Below are 16608 nucleotides of genomic sequence, written 5' to 3' on the forward strand. Positions count from 1 at the left end.
GAAGAAGCATACCAAAACAATGTATTATTTAGCTATTCTAAAATTCAATTCTCTTAATGTTCCCCCACACACTCAAGTACATCCAAGAAGATATTTCTTACCTTTCCAACATATAAGAGGTCCCTTTGACAGCACACCTTGAGCATTTCTTATTAGGTGGTACTTTAAGTGCTTCTGCTTCTTTGGCTGAGTGGTGAGTTTCAAATTAATGTGGTTTGAAAATTCAGTGAAATATCGAAATCCTCTTTCTCCACAGCCTATACAATTTCCAGAAAAACCTGCAGGGTTGTAGAAATACATGATAGTGCTACAGTTTTTCTTGGATATTTGATAATTTTGTTTCTATCCAAGTTCTCTTCTTGGAATCCACTTGGCTTATTAATGTATTTCCCTCTGCACACTGATAGTTTAAAGAACAAGGAAGAATAATGAAATCTATATTTTTCAAGTATCATCAAATTTCCCTTGTTGTACCACTAGGCATCTGTTCTGCAAAATGTGTAGCATGCTATCATGACGGAAGTCCCACCCTTTTGTTCTTGTTACAACTTTGCATAATATTAATGGCAGAATTTACTTTGTAGTGTTTTGTTACACATCACCCTCCCCCTGTGGATGTCTATGCTTGAATTTATGGATTATATTCAAATTGTTAGGTGTCTAAATGTTAGGCTTCAACCTTTCCCAGGCCATCATCAATTGTTCCATTTAAGCTGAACAATCTTAGATTATTCCATCTTGCCTTGTTCCATAACTACAAAAGTCATTGAGAAAGATTTGAAGAAAAACTTTGGAGAAAAGGAACATCAGGATGCAAATGTCTTTTCTCTCTCTCCACATTAGATACCATACAAAGGCAAGTAACATCTCTAACTTTGTATCTCTAATTTTGAATAGCCTCACTTATTTTGGGACATAAACTATTCAGTGCTGAATGGAAGCTCCAATAGATTTTACCAGAGGTAAATAGGAAATCTAAATAACATTCCCGTTCCTGTTCCAAAATACCAAAGAAGACCAAATTGTGGATACTGTCACAGAAATGATAGTTGTTAGGAAAAGCAATTAAGACATTTAAGACCTTTTTACGAAGACATCTTTCTCTACTAAGTGCATTAATTCCAAAGCTGTATTTTTTACATAAAGAAATATCTCTTTAATTTTTTTAATAATACTACTTTTTTGCTTGAATTTTCAGTCTTTTTCTTTTGATATGGATAAAATGATTTAGAGCTACAGGAGATGAGAATGCAAAACACATATACTTTCAGTTCTGTAGAAATTCCTCATGTAAGAAATAATCCATATTGTTACTGCAGAGATTTTTTGCAATATAGTAACGCATAAATATGTAAATTTCAATAAAAACTGAAAGCTCATTATCCTGAACAATAATGTAATTTCTTCAAAACACAAAAGAAAGGTCAGCAGGTCAAACCAGTTTGGCAAGGTGGCCTAATTACATCTTGAATTGAATTCTCCCACATAGTTAGGGATATAAATATTGTGATTGATCTACTGTAGACTTTCTACTGATTTCAGAAAGGACTTTGTACAGCCGTCAATATATTTTCTTAATTATTATAATCCAAGGTTAGGCCATTTGTTCAGCATAAAGATATTTACAGGGTAAATACATTTTCAACTGTAACACCTTTGTTAGTTGCTTTAGCTGTCACAGTGGCAAAGGAAAATAATGCTATTGTCCTTTTTTGTTTTTCTTTTAAAATATCGGTTGCATCCAATAGTAACAAAAAAATGGAACACCTGTCAACGGACATATTTTCACCTACCAGTAGCTTCCTCTTTCCAGAATCAAATCTTTTCCGAATGTTTGGAAATGGAAGGAGGCAATCAGCAGAAGCCTATCAATATAATATTGCTTATAGCCTCATATTGTCACACCACTAGATTTAAAAACTTGATTTGGAACTTAAAAGACGAATAAATTACAGTCCATAAATTTAGAAACAGAAACTTTTGAATCAAAAAAAAAAAAAGAATACACATTTATGTTATGTATTTATGTTTGTACCTTTAAATATTTGAGCGGGAAATCAGCACGTTGCTGATTGGACGAAGCCTCCAAGAGAACTGTATAAAAGGAGAGGTTTTTCCCCCAGCCTATTGCTGGGTTCACCCTATATTAAAGAGCTGTTGTCACTACCCTGGTCTCCAGCCTCGTTACTTCCCGAACTTAACATTGGCGACGAGGATGGGATTTCGAGGCTAAGGAGAACCAGAACCGAGCTGAAGCACGATAGTTCCGAACCCAGCAAACTCAGGGCAGAAACACGGAAATGGCAAACACGCCACCCGCACCGTACAACCCGGGCAAGGAGAAATGGGGAACGTATATGACCCGTTTCGAAAGCTTTCTAGAAGCCAACGAACTACAGGGGATCCCTGATAACCGCAAACGGGCTTACTTCTTAAGCCATTGCGGGCCGGAGGTAATCGAGATTGCGGAAGCCCTGGCAGAGCCAACGCCGATACAATCGGTATCGTGGCCGACTCTGCAGACTTTGCTGAAGAACCATTTCGCGCCAACGCCGTCCAAATACGTGCAGCGGTTTGAATTCGGAGAACGTAGACAGATGGAGGCGAGTCCATCGGTGACTACATGGCGCTTTAAGAAGAGCGCCCAAGGACTGCGGATACCGAGACCTAGGCGAGGTGCTACTCGAGCAACTCATCCGAGGGTCAAGGACATCCGCTACGGCGACGGCTGCTAGCCAAGAGCAACCTGACACTAGCCACCGCTCTGGGCGAAGCCAGAGCACACGAAATGTCTACTAAAGCAGCAGAGACCCTGCAAAGCCTCTTCAATCCAAGGCGGCGCAAAGCCAACGCCAGTACACCAGGAGGATATTCAGTCCGAATCCGAAGGTGAGGCGAGGATGAGGAAGGGTCTGCCGGACCGAGAAACGCGACATTGAGGACCGTGACGAGTGCGGAAGCTGCGGAGGGCAGCATCAGCGCCAACGCTGCAGGTTTAAAGACGCAACATGCCGGCGGTGTGGGAAGAAAGGACACTTAGCTCAGGTCTGCAGAGCGGCCCAACCTTCCGCCGAAAATTCAAATCGGCCAATCAAAGCGGAACCGGAAAGGCGGCCCGCGATTGGTTCAAACAAGAAAGGCGAAGTCTAACCAAACGACTGTCATTATAGGCGCGCCTCAACCAAAGTGGAAAGAAGATTTTCACAAAGCCCAAGATAGAGGGAGTACGGTGCAGGCTTGAAGTAGACACGGGATCAGCGATCACCATCATGTCCTGGGACACTTTGGCGAAGTCGCTGCCGTCCGTCGCGAAGCGCCACCTGCAAGCACAACGACTACGAGTTCACGACTACCAGGGGAATCGCATCCCTGTTCGAGGGACCACCTCCGTCCGAGTCGAGTACGGCCCTCACAAGAAGACCCTGCCCATCACGATCGTCGAAGGAACTCTGCCCAGTCTGTTGGGACTAGACTGGTTTCGTGCCCTGGGCATGGGAGTGACTGGCATCTACAGAAGTGACTGTAACCTGAAAGACATTCTCTTTAACGAGTTCAAGATGTCTTCAAGGACTGCCTGGGCAAGTACAAGGGACCCCTATTTCCTTCAACTTAGACCCCAGGTAGCCCCCATTAGGCTTAAGGCGAGGAGAGTCCTTTGCCCTAAAACCAAAATTGATAAGGAGCTGGATAAGCTCATTAATCAGGGATTTTGGTGCCAGTCGATCACGCAAAGTGGGAGACGCCAATCGTCACCCCATCAAACCGGACGGGTCAATTAGAATTTGCGCTGACTACAAGGCGACGCTTAACAAAGCCTTACAGAAAAGCGCTTACCGGTTCCGTGGTGCAACACTTATTGCACTCTTTGGGGCAAGGCAAGTCTTTGCAAAGTTAGACTTGGCCCAAGCCTACCAACAACTGCCAGTAGACGCCCGCTGGCGAAGCCCAAGCGATTGTGACGCACAGGGGGCCTTCAAGTGCACCGATTGCAATTTGGGGTCAGTGTGGCACCAGGGCTGTTCCAAAACCTGATGGAACGACTACTGCAGGGCTCCCAGGGTAGTTCCCTACTTGATGATGTCCTAATTTCAGGGAAAACATGGAGGAACTGGGGAGCGGTTAAGAAAGGTCTTGAGCATTTTCCGGACAGCGGATTAAAAGTCAAGACAAACAAATGTCAGATAGGGGTCGAATCCGTCGATTTCTTGGGCTACGGATAGACAAGAAAGGAATTCACCCTACTGAGAGCAAGGTTAAGGCAATTAGGAAGGCTCCAGCGCCCAAAAACAAAGCAGAGCTGCAGGCATTCCTGGGATTGGTTAATTTTACGCGGTCTTTTTAAAGAACAAAGCAACCGTTCTTGGAACCGCTGCATAGGCTCTTAGGAAAAATACTGTTTGGTCTTGGGAAAGTCAGAAAATAGGGCTTTTGATGCAGTAAAGAACCTGCTCTCAAGTGATAGCCTGCTCATCCAATATCACGACTCATTACCCCTAGTACTGGTTTGCGCTGCCTCCCCTTATGGGGTGGGGGCTGTACTCAGCCATAGACTCCCACACGGCACAGAAGCCCCATAGCGTTCTACTCTAGAACGATGTCCTCCCCAGAGAGGAACTACAGCCAATTAGACAAAGAAGCACTAGCCATTGTATCAGGGGTCAAAAAATTCCACGAGTATGTCTTTGGGCGGAATTTTGAAATCGTGACTGACCACAGACCGCTACTAGGGATACTGGCTGGCGACCGCCCAACGCCTGTGGCACTTTCGCCACGCTTGACCCGTTGGACTATATTTCTAGCCGCTTACTCGTACAAGCTGCAGCATCGACCAGGAAAAGAAGTGGGGCATGCGGACGCGTTAAGCCGATGCCCACTACCCGGGGCGACCGAAGACCCCACTCCGGGGACGCCCGTCCTACTTATTGACTCGTTGGACTCTGGCCCAGTCACATCAAAGGAAGTGGCTCGGGCATCATACCGGGACATTGTGATAAGGACTGTACTCGGTTGGGTACAGAGAGGGTGGCCCGCTGCGCCGGGCGAACGGTTCAAAGAATTTGTCAAAAAACGAGATGAGCTCTCGGCTCAAGGGGGGTGCCTGTTATGGGGTGATCGTGTAATAATTCCTGAAAAGTTAAGGGGAAAGGTGTTGGACCTCCTCCACGAGGGTCACCCAGGGATCGTAAGGATGAAGGGTTTAGCTAGAAGCTACGTATGGTGGCCACTCATGGACGCAGAGATTGCTGAGAGGGTAGGGAAATGCCAAGCTTGCCAAGAGTCCAGACCTCTACCCCCAACGGCCCCAGTCAGAGAATGGGAAAAGCCCCAAGGGCCCTGGTCAAGAATTCACATTGATTTTGCTGGCCCTTTCCACGGCCAAACATTCCTAGTGGTTGTGGATGCATTTTCCAAATGGTTGGAAATCATAATCATGAAATCCACTACGGCCGAAGCAGTAATCGCAACCCTCGCCACCTATTCGCAACTCACGGGTTGCGGACACTCTGGTGTCCGACAATGAGCCCCAATTCACGGCAGCCCAGTTTGAAGAATACCTGGCAGAGGAAGGCATCCGACATGCCCTCTCTGCACCTTTCCACCCTCGTCGAATGGCCTTGCAGGCGTTCCGTCCGGGCGCTAAGGAGGCTTTGTCCAGGCTCAAGCCAGGTGACTGGCAAACAAAAATAGACTTTTTCCTAGCCGTCCAGCACAGAACCCCAAGCACGGCCACCGGGAAAAGCCCAGCCGAATTACTAATGGGACGCAAACTCCGGTGCCCACTTGACAGACTAAATCCCCATTACACGCCAGAGGGTTATAAGGGGAAACTAGAAAAAACAAGGGAATTGAGCATAGGTGACCAGGTGTGGGCCCGAAACTATGGGGACGGCCCTAGTTGGTTCGCAGGACAAATAATAAAGATAACCGGCCCAAAATCGTATGTGGTAGAGCTACCCGACAACCGAGTGTGGCGGCGCCACATAGATCAGTTAAGGAAACGCATAACTGACCAAATCGAACCAAACGAAACAAATCATGACCAATGCCAATTTGAATTCACAGCTGACAATGACCCGGGGGAGGCGCAAGACTTAGCTGAGGTCCCAGAGTTCCAGCGACGCCATCAGGTCCCCGAGGAGAACAACAGGGCAAGTTTTAAAAGTAATCCAAGGCCGGATGGCCAAGAAAAAGAGTCGGCCAATAATCCAGAGCCCGTTGGCCCAGAGACAGAGCTGGGAGGAGAAAAAAGCCCCTCCGATCAGCTCAAAACTCCACCCAGAACTGAACCGCGCAGGTCAGAACGAACTAGGAGACGCCCAGGTTATTTGCGTGACTACGTCGAAAAATAACATGTAAATAGATATGTAAATAGGAACTAGTGTTTTCTGGGAGGGGAGGAGTGTTATGTATTTATGTTTGTACCTTTAAATATTTGAGCGGGAAATCAGCACGTTGCTGATTGGACGAAGCCTCCAAGAGAACTGTATAAAAGGAGAGGTTTTTCCCCCAGCCTATTGCTGGGTTCACCCTATATTAAAGAGCTGTTGTCACTACCCTGGTCTCCAGCCTCGTTACTTCCCGAACTTAACAATTTATATTTTGAAAATTTCTCTGACATTTTCAAAGTTAATTCTGTGTCAAAATGCAATGAGTTAATCTGCTTCTAAACTCCACAAATGTTGCCAAGAAAATCTGAGGAATGTGTCCATGCAGTTACCAAAAGTCAAGGCTGAGTCAAAGACACAAAGTGTATTAATTTAACTTCCTCAATAGTTCAGTCTTCTGAGAGAAATACCATCTGCCACAAACTAAAAATGGGCCCATTACTAAAGAAGAAAAGGAAGAAGACTCCTTCCTTTACACATATTTGGGAAAAATTTTCCATTGCACAAATTAAAAAGGGTTTTAAAAAGTCACAATTTTTTCATTAATACCAGGAACAAAGAGATTGGAACATTGGATTACAAAGCAATTAAATGAGAGTTGAACAGAATATTTATCAAAAGTTTATCTGTAACACAGTATAGAAATTCAGATATTTCACAGAAAGTATTTGCAAAACCTAGGTTTTTACAGGTTCTCAGATTGTCTGCTTATTCATGGTTGAACTGGGAATTATAACACAATTTATTTAGAACAGAGGGCTGATTTAGAGGATTAGAAACTGATTGTTCCAAATGAGAGGAATTCACTCTTCCTTGAATCATTAATTTCCATGTGAACGTGAGCAAACTTGAACACTATAATCCAGCTGGCCCTTGTCTCAGCTGAATTGTTAATGCCAATCTCCAAAGTCCTTGCTTTGTTCTGTTATCTGTCTTTGATCTTGGACTAACCTATATACTTGCATTCCTGCCACAAATAGGCTTTTACAAAGTAATCTTTAAACTACTGCTATAATTCTGATCTGATCCTGTAGAAATACCATTATTTCCAGGTTGCTGAAAAAGAATGTGGTGAAAACAGTTGCAGCTATACCTCCCAATTCCTAAAGGCTTCCAAAACCTAATACTTTCCATCTATCTATTAGAGTTCCATCTCCCATAAACTCTAACCAGCACAGGCCACTTTTGGAAAATTATGAGAGCTGAAATCTAATACATCATCTGGAGGCTGGAAAAAATAATCAAAGCTATACAAAATTTGTACAAGCTAATATTCATCTCGTATTATGGCACTCATATGTGGTTTAACAGAAAAAGTCACAACATCACTTTCTTCATATTCCAAATGAAGAATATTCCTAATATTCCTAATTCTCCAAATTAGGGAGAAAATAATTACAGCCAAGCCCTGTCAGACAATGCTCAACCAGGCCATCTAAACCGATCACACTAAATTATGATCCAGTTCATTGCATGGATAACAGCACCTCCCGCCATGAAAATTAAAAAAAAGCTATTATATAAGCTACAATTGTATACAGGTGGTCCTCGATTTACAACCACAACTGAGCCCAAAATTTCCATTGCTAAGCAAGACATTAATTGATTTATCCAATTTTACAACTTTCTTTGCCACAATTGTTAAGTTAATCACTGCAGTGGCACAATAATATTTATTGTGTATTTGCCATTTTTTTGGCTTAAAAAAATCCCTGCATGCAATGAATCTGACATTGACATTGCTTGACAGAAGCTCTCAAAAGGTGGTTGCATGACCTAGGACACTGCAAACTGTCTTAAAAACATGCTAGTTGTCAAGCATCCAAATTTTAATCAGATGATCACAGAGATGTTGCAATACTCATGTGGAAGTGGAAGATTACTACTAATGTAATCTATTGGATCCCCTGCATGGATTGCTCCTGTGAGTATGTAGGACAAATGGGGAGGAAGCTAACCACCAGATTGCAAGAACACAAGTTAGTGGTCAGACGAGGAGAAATAAACTCGTTGATAGCCTCACATTGTAACGAACAAGGACATGCATTCAATTTCACTGCTAATAAGATTGTTGGCCAAGCAGGTACAAAGATAGCCAGGGAAATGATTGAAATATGTGAAATGGGCTCCTTCTCAGTCAACAGGAGTGCTGGTTTACCAGGAGCTTATTTGGTACTTAGGAGGGGAGTACTTGACAGCACAAGGAAACAACAGCAAATGACTTAATAGCTGGCAATCAACACCCCAATCAACCAATAAGAAGCCACACCTAACCAGGCACCACATAAATACTATGCATAGAATAGCCAAAGTACACATTCTGGTAGTGAAAAGTTCCCTGAGGATGGGCTCCAGCACAAGTCCAAAAATTCGAAAGACTAAACCTCTGGTCCAGGTAACCAACACAGATTGGATCCACTCATAAGTGTGAAAAATGGTCATAAATCACTTTTTAAAGTGTCACTGTAACTTCAAATTGTCACTAAATGAATGGTTGTAAATTGAGGACCTCCGAGAGAACTGACGAAAAAGAAAGGTCAAAGACAGTCATTCTAGTAACGTATGTAACTTCCTTAATAAACTTCCCCTTTGAAGAAAAAAAAAAATCCTCTGGATCTCAACCCTGTCTCTATAGTGATGCTCTTAATAGGTTTGCTAATACTGACAAATAAATAGACTGCACTTAACAAAGTGGGAGATTCCAAACAATTTTTTCTCTAATGAAAAAGCTTTCAAAAACTATCTTAGAATAGTACAGGGAGAAAGCTTTGAAGTGAATCAATCCAATATAACATAAATTCAGTCCACTGTAAGTAAATCTGTCATATTGTGAGTAATAATGAATGAATTCTCATTTACCTAAAAGTGCATTTTTTCCATGGTCATCTGGCAGAAATCTTTTATCAACAGCACAGACTAGAATATGCTCAGGAAGATTTGGAGACTTAGCTCCAACCAACAGGAAGCCTGGTGGGATATCAATCTGTTCCATACGCAGTGATACTAATCGCAAATCTTTGCCAGCTTGACAAAAACCTGAAAAGAAATGATATATCATGAAACAGCCATTTAGAAAAACTTCCAAATACACTAGTCATTCTGGGCTTCATATTTTTAATCCCTTCCCTTATAAAAAAAATGTATGTATGTATATTTGTTCCAGCATAACTCTGGAACGGCTCGAGCAATTTCAATCAAACTTGGTACACAGATGACTTACCATCTGGAAGCAAATACTGTGGGGGTAAGACACCCCTAGCACCCCTAGGGGTATGTGTTTATGTCTGTGTCTGTGTATTCCAGCATAACTCTGGAATGCCTGGGCCGTTAAGGAAAGCGAGTGCAGTGTTCTAGAGTGGCAATTGTTTGTGATGTCAATTCCTTCGCAGCTTCCTCTGGAAAGCCAGCCATGATGTTCACCCTCCAGTGGACCAATGGGGAAGTACCTGGTGGATTTGAGGCAAAGTGCCAGGATCCTAGGAAAGAGGAGTTCATGGGAGGGGGAAGGAAGAGGGCAGGGATGATGGGCATGGGAATAGGGGGAAGAAAGACTCCTCCCAATGGCTTCCTGTCAAAGGAAGATGGTGCACCCTGGTGGATTTGGGGCAAAGTGCCAGGATTGTAGAAAGGGCAGGAAAGAGGAGCACATGGGAGAAGGAAGGGAGAGGGCAGGAATGATGGGCATGGGAGTAGGGGGAAGAAACGTCCCTCCCAATAGCTCACTGTCAGACAAACGCTTCAATGTCTATAAATACCTGGGCAACGCCGGGTTATCAGCTAGTTATATATATAAAACAAATGTAGATTCATGAAACAAATTTAGGAATTTATATACTGTATTGTGCTCCTCACAGGGAGAGAACTTAGCAGTAGTGTATTGTGTTAGTAATTTTCATATAATATGTTTGACAGAGTTTATTCTCATACACAAAAATGTCATAGCAAATAGAAAAATAATATTTTGCCTCCTCTTTCTTCCTGCTCCTGAAAAACAATTGAATACAAAAGATGCCTTCCTTTTCTCTTTGTGAATCAAATGTACAGCTGTGTATTATCAACCTAAACAACATTACTTTCACTAGGTTGCCATGTCTGGATGCAATACAGGTAAACTGTCTTAGCAACTGGAAGATGCTGCTAAATACCTAGCGGTAGTCAATAGCATCTCATGGGAACTCTGCTTTAATAGAGAACATTAGATTGATGAGAAATGAATGTGAGTCACAGGCTCATAGATGTCTACAACCATGCACAATATTTTGTTCTACAAAGAAAGATACATGACACTCTTTTGTGCACAGATGGAAAACAGTGTGCCTGTTGCAACTACAATATTTTGGTGAATAGGAATTGTTCAGAAGACCCACTTTTTCCAAAACCACTTCTTGGTCATTCCTTCAATGTTGAAACTGCAAGGGCCATTTGCTTCTCAATTTAAAGTTGGGGCAAGCAATTTTCCTCCACTGTGGGTCATACATACAAAAGGGGGGTGGGGAAGAAACCCTAGGACTGTAGGAAATACAATTGGTGATGTAGTGACATCACAAAGGGGGAATAGCCAAGTGTTCAGTCTGGATTCATTTGGGGAAGGGTTTGGAAGTTCTAGTGCAAAATAGCTATTTGAACTCCTCCAGTCATGTGGCAACCTGTTTCAATGTCTTATAGTTCATATAATACAGTTTACAAGTTCCTCACAATGTCTATCTTGAACTTTGTAGCTTTAACTATGTAGCATCTACTTTTGCTATATTTGATTGAAAAACATTTTGAGGAGTCTATTGTGTTTATATAAAATATAATTAAGAAGTCACATAGCTTTATACACATATATGTCTTATTATTTGTTTGCTAAAATGTGCTCATCCAACATTATTTGGGACATATTGTTTACCAGTGACCAAACGATCTAAATGTTCCTTATGCATGTAATCATCTTTTTAGATCAAACACTCAGCAATAACAATTAACATGAACAATGAACAGTAGCAATTACTGCTATGGTATATAAGAGAGAATGGCTATGGCCAAAGGCACATAGAGATGAAGATAACGAAAGTAAATACCACAAGTGATAAGGAAGAACAGGGTGGTCTTAATTACAACCAACAGTATTCTAGCTGGAAAAGAGCTAGAAGGGGTATTAACTGACAAATGGTGTTACAAAGAGCAAAATAAATTTAATTAACTATAGAAATAGAATATAAGAGAAAGAACTATGGTCATTTTTAAAAATTCTCTGAGAGAAATTCAAACCTCTTAATGTTTTCATTTCAAGAATGAGTCTCTGTGCCAAAATCTATTGTTTACTGAAAGTAAAACAAAAAATCCATCCATCCATATTTGCTAACTCCTTTTGGAAAGACAAGTATTTTATTTTCTTTGTGACTTCCAAGACACTAGATTTTTTTGAAGTACATTTTTGTATATTCTTATTTACATTTTCTTACTAATTTTAACAATCATACATTCTGTAAGCTATTTCTGACTGAGCTAGCACCAGCCTCTTTCAGGTCTCATCCCACCATTGTTAAGCTGTGTCACATACATTATTGCTGTTAGATGCATTAGATAGAGCTAAGGTATAACAAACATTTCTTTTCTAAGCAAAAACTGGATGTAGGAAGTGCTATGGGATTGGAAAGCCTTAAATTCTGTAACATACTGGGTCACAGAAATCATTGCAATATGTTACAATGTCCTTAAAATTACTCTCCTTTCTTATTAAAAACATTTTAGATCAGCAATTATTATTATTATTTATTATTTATTGAATTTTTATACCACCCTTCTCCCGAAGGACTCAGGGCGGTGTACAGCCGGAGATAAAATACAAAATATGTACAATTAAAAAAAATTAAAACATATCAAAATTACAAAAACGGCTAATAATTAAAATTAAATTTAAAATATTTAAAAATATTAATAAAACCCCAATTTAAAATCAAACTATTATGCCAGTCCCGCTTGAATAAATAAGTATGTTTTTAGCTCACGACGGAAGGTCCGAAGATCAGGCACTTGACGTAGGCCGGGGGGAGTTCATTCCAGAGCGTCGATGCTCCCACAGAGAAGGCCCTACCCCTGGGGGCCGCCAGCTGACACTGTTTGGCGGACGGCACCCTGAGGAGACCCTCTCTATGAGAGCGTACGGGTCGGTGGGAGGCATAGGGTAACAGCAGGCGGTCTCGTAAGTACCCGGGTCCTAAGCCTCTAAGCAATAGAGATACAAATTTCATTTTAAAGAATGTAAGCCCAAAAGATTCTGGAGCGAGGTGTCTGCACTAACTATCTGTTCTTTAATTTACAATCTTCGTATTTGATTATTCTGTTAACTACAATTGAGAGCTGGGTCCTTGGATCCTTTGAAACTTAGTGAATATCAAAGGTGCAGCATTTATTAGATTATAGAAATTAAAGATTGAACAGTTCTATAAAAATGCAGACTGCTCATTTTAGCCAACATTAGCCAATAGCTATTGTCTTAAAGAGAGAGTACAATATTTTCCAAAACTCAATGAGTGTCTTTGCAATTCTGTTGTTTTGAACAAAAGAGACATTAGCATTTTGAATTAAGGACTTCAGCATGAGCTAAAAACAGCAGATAATTAAGGGATGCAAATTTACTTCTCTAAAGTAAAAACAAAAAACAAAAAACCCTTACATTCTTATTCCAAAGAAATGCAAAATACAAATCCCTGGATACAAATCATTAGGCTACATTTTCAATGGTGTCCATTCAATCAATCACTATTTGGAGTTTAAAGAGCTTGCTGCTTTTCAGAATTGAATCAACATATCCATATCCTCTAATAAATTGCCAATAAGATATTTCTGTTTCCAGAAATACTGATCTTTGCATTCTACAGTCATCTTTTAAGCAACTAAGGAGAAAAGAGTTTGGCCAACACAGCTGTGAAAATATAAACAAAAGGTCTGAAATTGTATAAAGCAAAAACTGTCTCTGTCCCCCACCATCCCCCCTTTCTTTAACAGAAACAATTACCATCTCTTTTGTGAGGTACAGACCTGTTTTTGGGCTACTTTAAGATAAGGATTTTGCATTAGAAATAACATACTAAGATTTACATTAAAAATGCAGTTCACAATCACTTCCATTTGGCATTTTCACAGTTGCTGAGTAACTCAGACCTCAGTTTGGCTCTCTCTCTCTCATGTTGCATTTAATAACCAAACCACATCATCAGTAATAAATAATACTCTTGATTGTTTAAAAAAAACCAATAAAAACAGAATACACATCTTGTAAATGAAGCAATATGTAAACTACAATAAATATTTTTATTTTACACATACTCTGGAGGCTCTATTAAAGTCACTAAAAAAAATAAACAGGTGAGTAAAACCACCACGGTGATTGAATAAATGCTTGCTGACACTAAAAAAAGAAAAATACATTGAATTGCAAAATTAATTTGTGCTATAACTCCTTGATAGCTTATGAAACAGCAAAAGATGCTACTACCAACAGTTATCATATTGTTATCCACCACCACCACCCCTTCAATCCATTATGGAGAACCATGTGTCAGAGCAGCCAATGTTTTCCTTTCAATCTAACCAATCATGTAGAAATGAGTATATATTACAAGAGCAAAAAAAAAGAGGTTTTCCCATTCCATCATTCCATCCTCAGAATATAATTAAGTCCACAGTTGATATTCCTTCAATACATAGGAAACAGGTCAGTACTGACAGCAACTGATGACAATACATTAATTCAAAGACTGCAAGGTAGGGTATATATAACTTGCTTCTCTATTGGAGGGGAAAGACCAGAAGACTGGTGCTTTTGCTAAGCATCTGTTGTCCAAGAAGACATTCTGTCCAATGGTAGGACCGTATCTACTACCTAATTGATCAGTTCTGCTTCAATAGCTCCCCAGACACATTACATGCTTTTCAGTTATGGTCTCTACATGAAGTTCAGGTTTTTAAAGTAAAAAAAATCATTTGATCTATTACTGCAGTCTTTTCAGAAAATCAATTGTATATTTTGGACTTGCCATATTGGATTTTTATGCCTACAGGCTACAATGGAACAAAATATCATCAAACAAACACAGGATGTTTAAGGGAGAGTAGATGAGCTGGGTGGATGGAAACACAAGGCATAATACTTGCTGTTCTGATCCAAGAGAGGATTGATACTAATCTTACCAAATAGTTTTCTGCTGAACATATTCAGTACATCATTTAGCATGGCTTTCACAATTCCCATAGCAATATCTTACATTTTTCATACAGCCTTGATCCCATCAATGTAATTGCTAAGATTTATATGTATGGTTCAGTATATGTCTATTTTGGTCTCAGTAAATTCAGTGTAATCTGTTTCCAGTAAGCATGTTTCATACTGCAATCTTAATCTAGTGCAAATAATTTGTCAATCTTTTGGCAAGAGAAATAAAGGCAGGAAAGCACAAAGGTCATAGAAGTGAATGAAGTTTAAAATGAAACTAGTCTGAAGAGAAGCATGTATTTGTTGGCTAAAACAACTTCCATAGTAATTCTCAAAAATCTCACTTCTGTAAATAAATTTCTCTTCTGGTGTATTTTTTTCACCTTAGAACTCTCTGCAACCTGAACTGCACTTTATGTGGAAATTTTCAGATTTGGGAAGTAGGACTGCTTTCTTTAATGAACAAAACATTTTATTCATATAAGTTGTTAAAATATATTTTTGCCTGGTACCACTGAGGGAGATGAAACGCCGGAGAAGACGCCTAAAGAGTGTCTGGAAATCCAGCCGTTCGGAAGCTGATTGGACACTAGTTAGGTCTTTTAGTAGGACCTACCTGGTGGCACTGAGGGAAGCGAGACGTTCCTACGTCGCCTCCCTCATTGCGTCGGCAGATAACCGCCCGGCTGCCCTATTTTGGGTGACCCGCTCCCTCCTTCAACAGTGGGTGCGGGATGACCCATTACAAGGATGTGCCGAGGAGTTTAGTGGTTATCTATACGATAAAATCGCTCAGCTTCGGGATGGCTTGGATCAAAATTGGGTGGATCCAGGTGAGATGTCAGAGACCCGTCTTGTCGAGACTGTTTGGGATGGATTTGATCCTGTGGCTCCCAAGGACATGGACAGGTTACTGGGGAGGTTGAATGCCACCACATGTGCCCCTCCTGGTTGGTGCTGGCCACACAGGAGGTGACACGAGGCTGGCTCCGGGGGATTATAAATGCTTCCTTGTTGGAGGGGGTCGTCCCTGCCGCCTTGAAAGAGGCGGTGGTGAGATCCCTCCTCAAGAAGCCTTCCCTGGATCCGGCTGTTTTAGGTAATTATAGTCCAGTCTCCAACCTTTGCTTTATGGCGAAGGTTGTAGAGAGTGTGGTGGCATGTCAATTACCCCGGTACCTGGATGAAACTGTCTATCTGGACCCGTTCCAGTCTGGCTTTCGGCCCGGTTATAGCACGGAGACGGCTTTGGTCGCGTTGGTTGATGATCTCTCGAGGGCCAGGGATAGGGGTTTTTCCTCTGCCCTGGTCCTATTAGACCTCTCAGCGGCTTTTGATACCATCGACCATGGTATCCTGCTGCACCGGTTGGAGGGATTGGGAGTGGGAGGCACCATTTATCGGTGGGTTTCCTCCTATCTCTCCGATCGGTCGCAGACGGTGTTGACGGGGGGGGCAGAGGTCGTCCCCGAGGTACCTCACTTGTGGGGTGCTGCAGGGGTCGATTCTCTCGCCCCTTCTGTTCAACATCTATATGAAGCCGCTGGGTGAGATCATCAGTGGCTTTGGGGTGAGATACCATCTGTACGCTGATGATACTCAGCTGTACTTTTCCACACCGGGCCACCCCAATGAAGCTATTGAAGTGCTGTCCCGGTGCCTGGAAGCCGTACGGGTCTGGATGGGGAGAAACAGTCTCAAACTCAATCCCTCCAAGACGGAGTGGCTGTGGATGCCGGCACCCCGGTACAGTCAGTTGCAGCCGCGGCTGACTGTTGGAGCCAAGTTATTGGCCCCGATAGAAAGGGTGCGCAACTTGGGCGTCCTCCTGGATGGACGGCTGTCTTTTGAAGATCATTTGACGGCCGTCTCCAGGAGAGCTTTTTACCAGGTTCGCCTGGTTTGCCAGTTGCGTCCCTTTCTAGACCGGGGTGCCCTATGCACGGTCACTCATGCGCTCGTCACATCTCGCTTGGACTACTGCAATGCTCTCTACATGGGGCTTCCTTTGAAGAGCATCCG

General features: G+C 41.9%; 1 protein-coding gene across 10 annotated transcripts in view; it reads right to left on the minus strand.

Moving 5' to 3' along the window:
- The window catches only part of GREB1L (GREB1 like retinoic acid receptor coactivator), a 188137-nt gene that overhangs the window by 78145 nt on the left and 93384 nt on the right, over positions 1-16608 (minus strand). For 9 of the 10 annotated variants that reach the window (XM_058179150.1, XM_058179145.1, XM_058179143.1 and 6 more), the window contains 2 exons: positions 9246-9422; positions 102-278 (listed from right to left, as the gene is read on the minus strand). In XM_058179150.1, coding sequence (XP_058035133.1) covers positions 102-278; positions 9246-9422 — 354 coding nt within the window. The remainder of the gene's footprint in view (positions 1-101; positions 279-9245; positions 9423-16608) is intronic. The other variant, XM_058179148.1, reaches the window with a different exon arrangement.

Source organism: Ahaetulla prasina, chromosome 3, assembly GCF_028640845.1.
Source record: "Ahaetulla prasina isolate Xishuangbanna chromosome 3, ASM2864084v1, whole genome shotgun sequence".
NCBI lineage: Eukaryota > Metazoa > Chordata > Lepidosauria > Squamata > Colubridae > Ahaetulla > Ahaetulla prasina.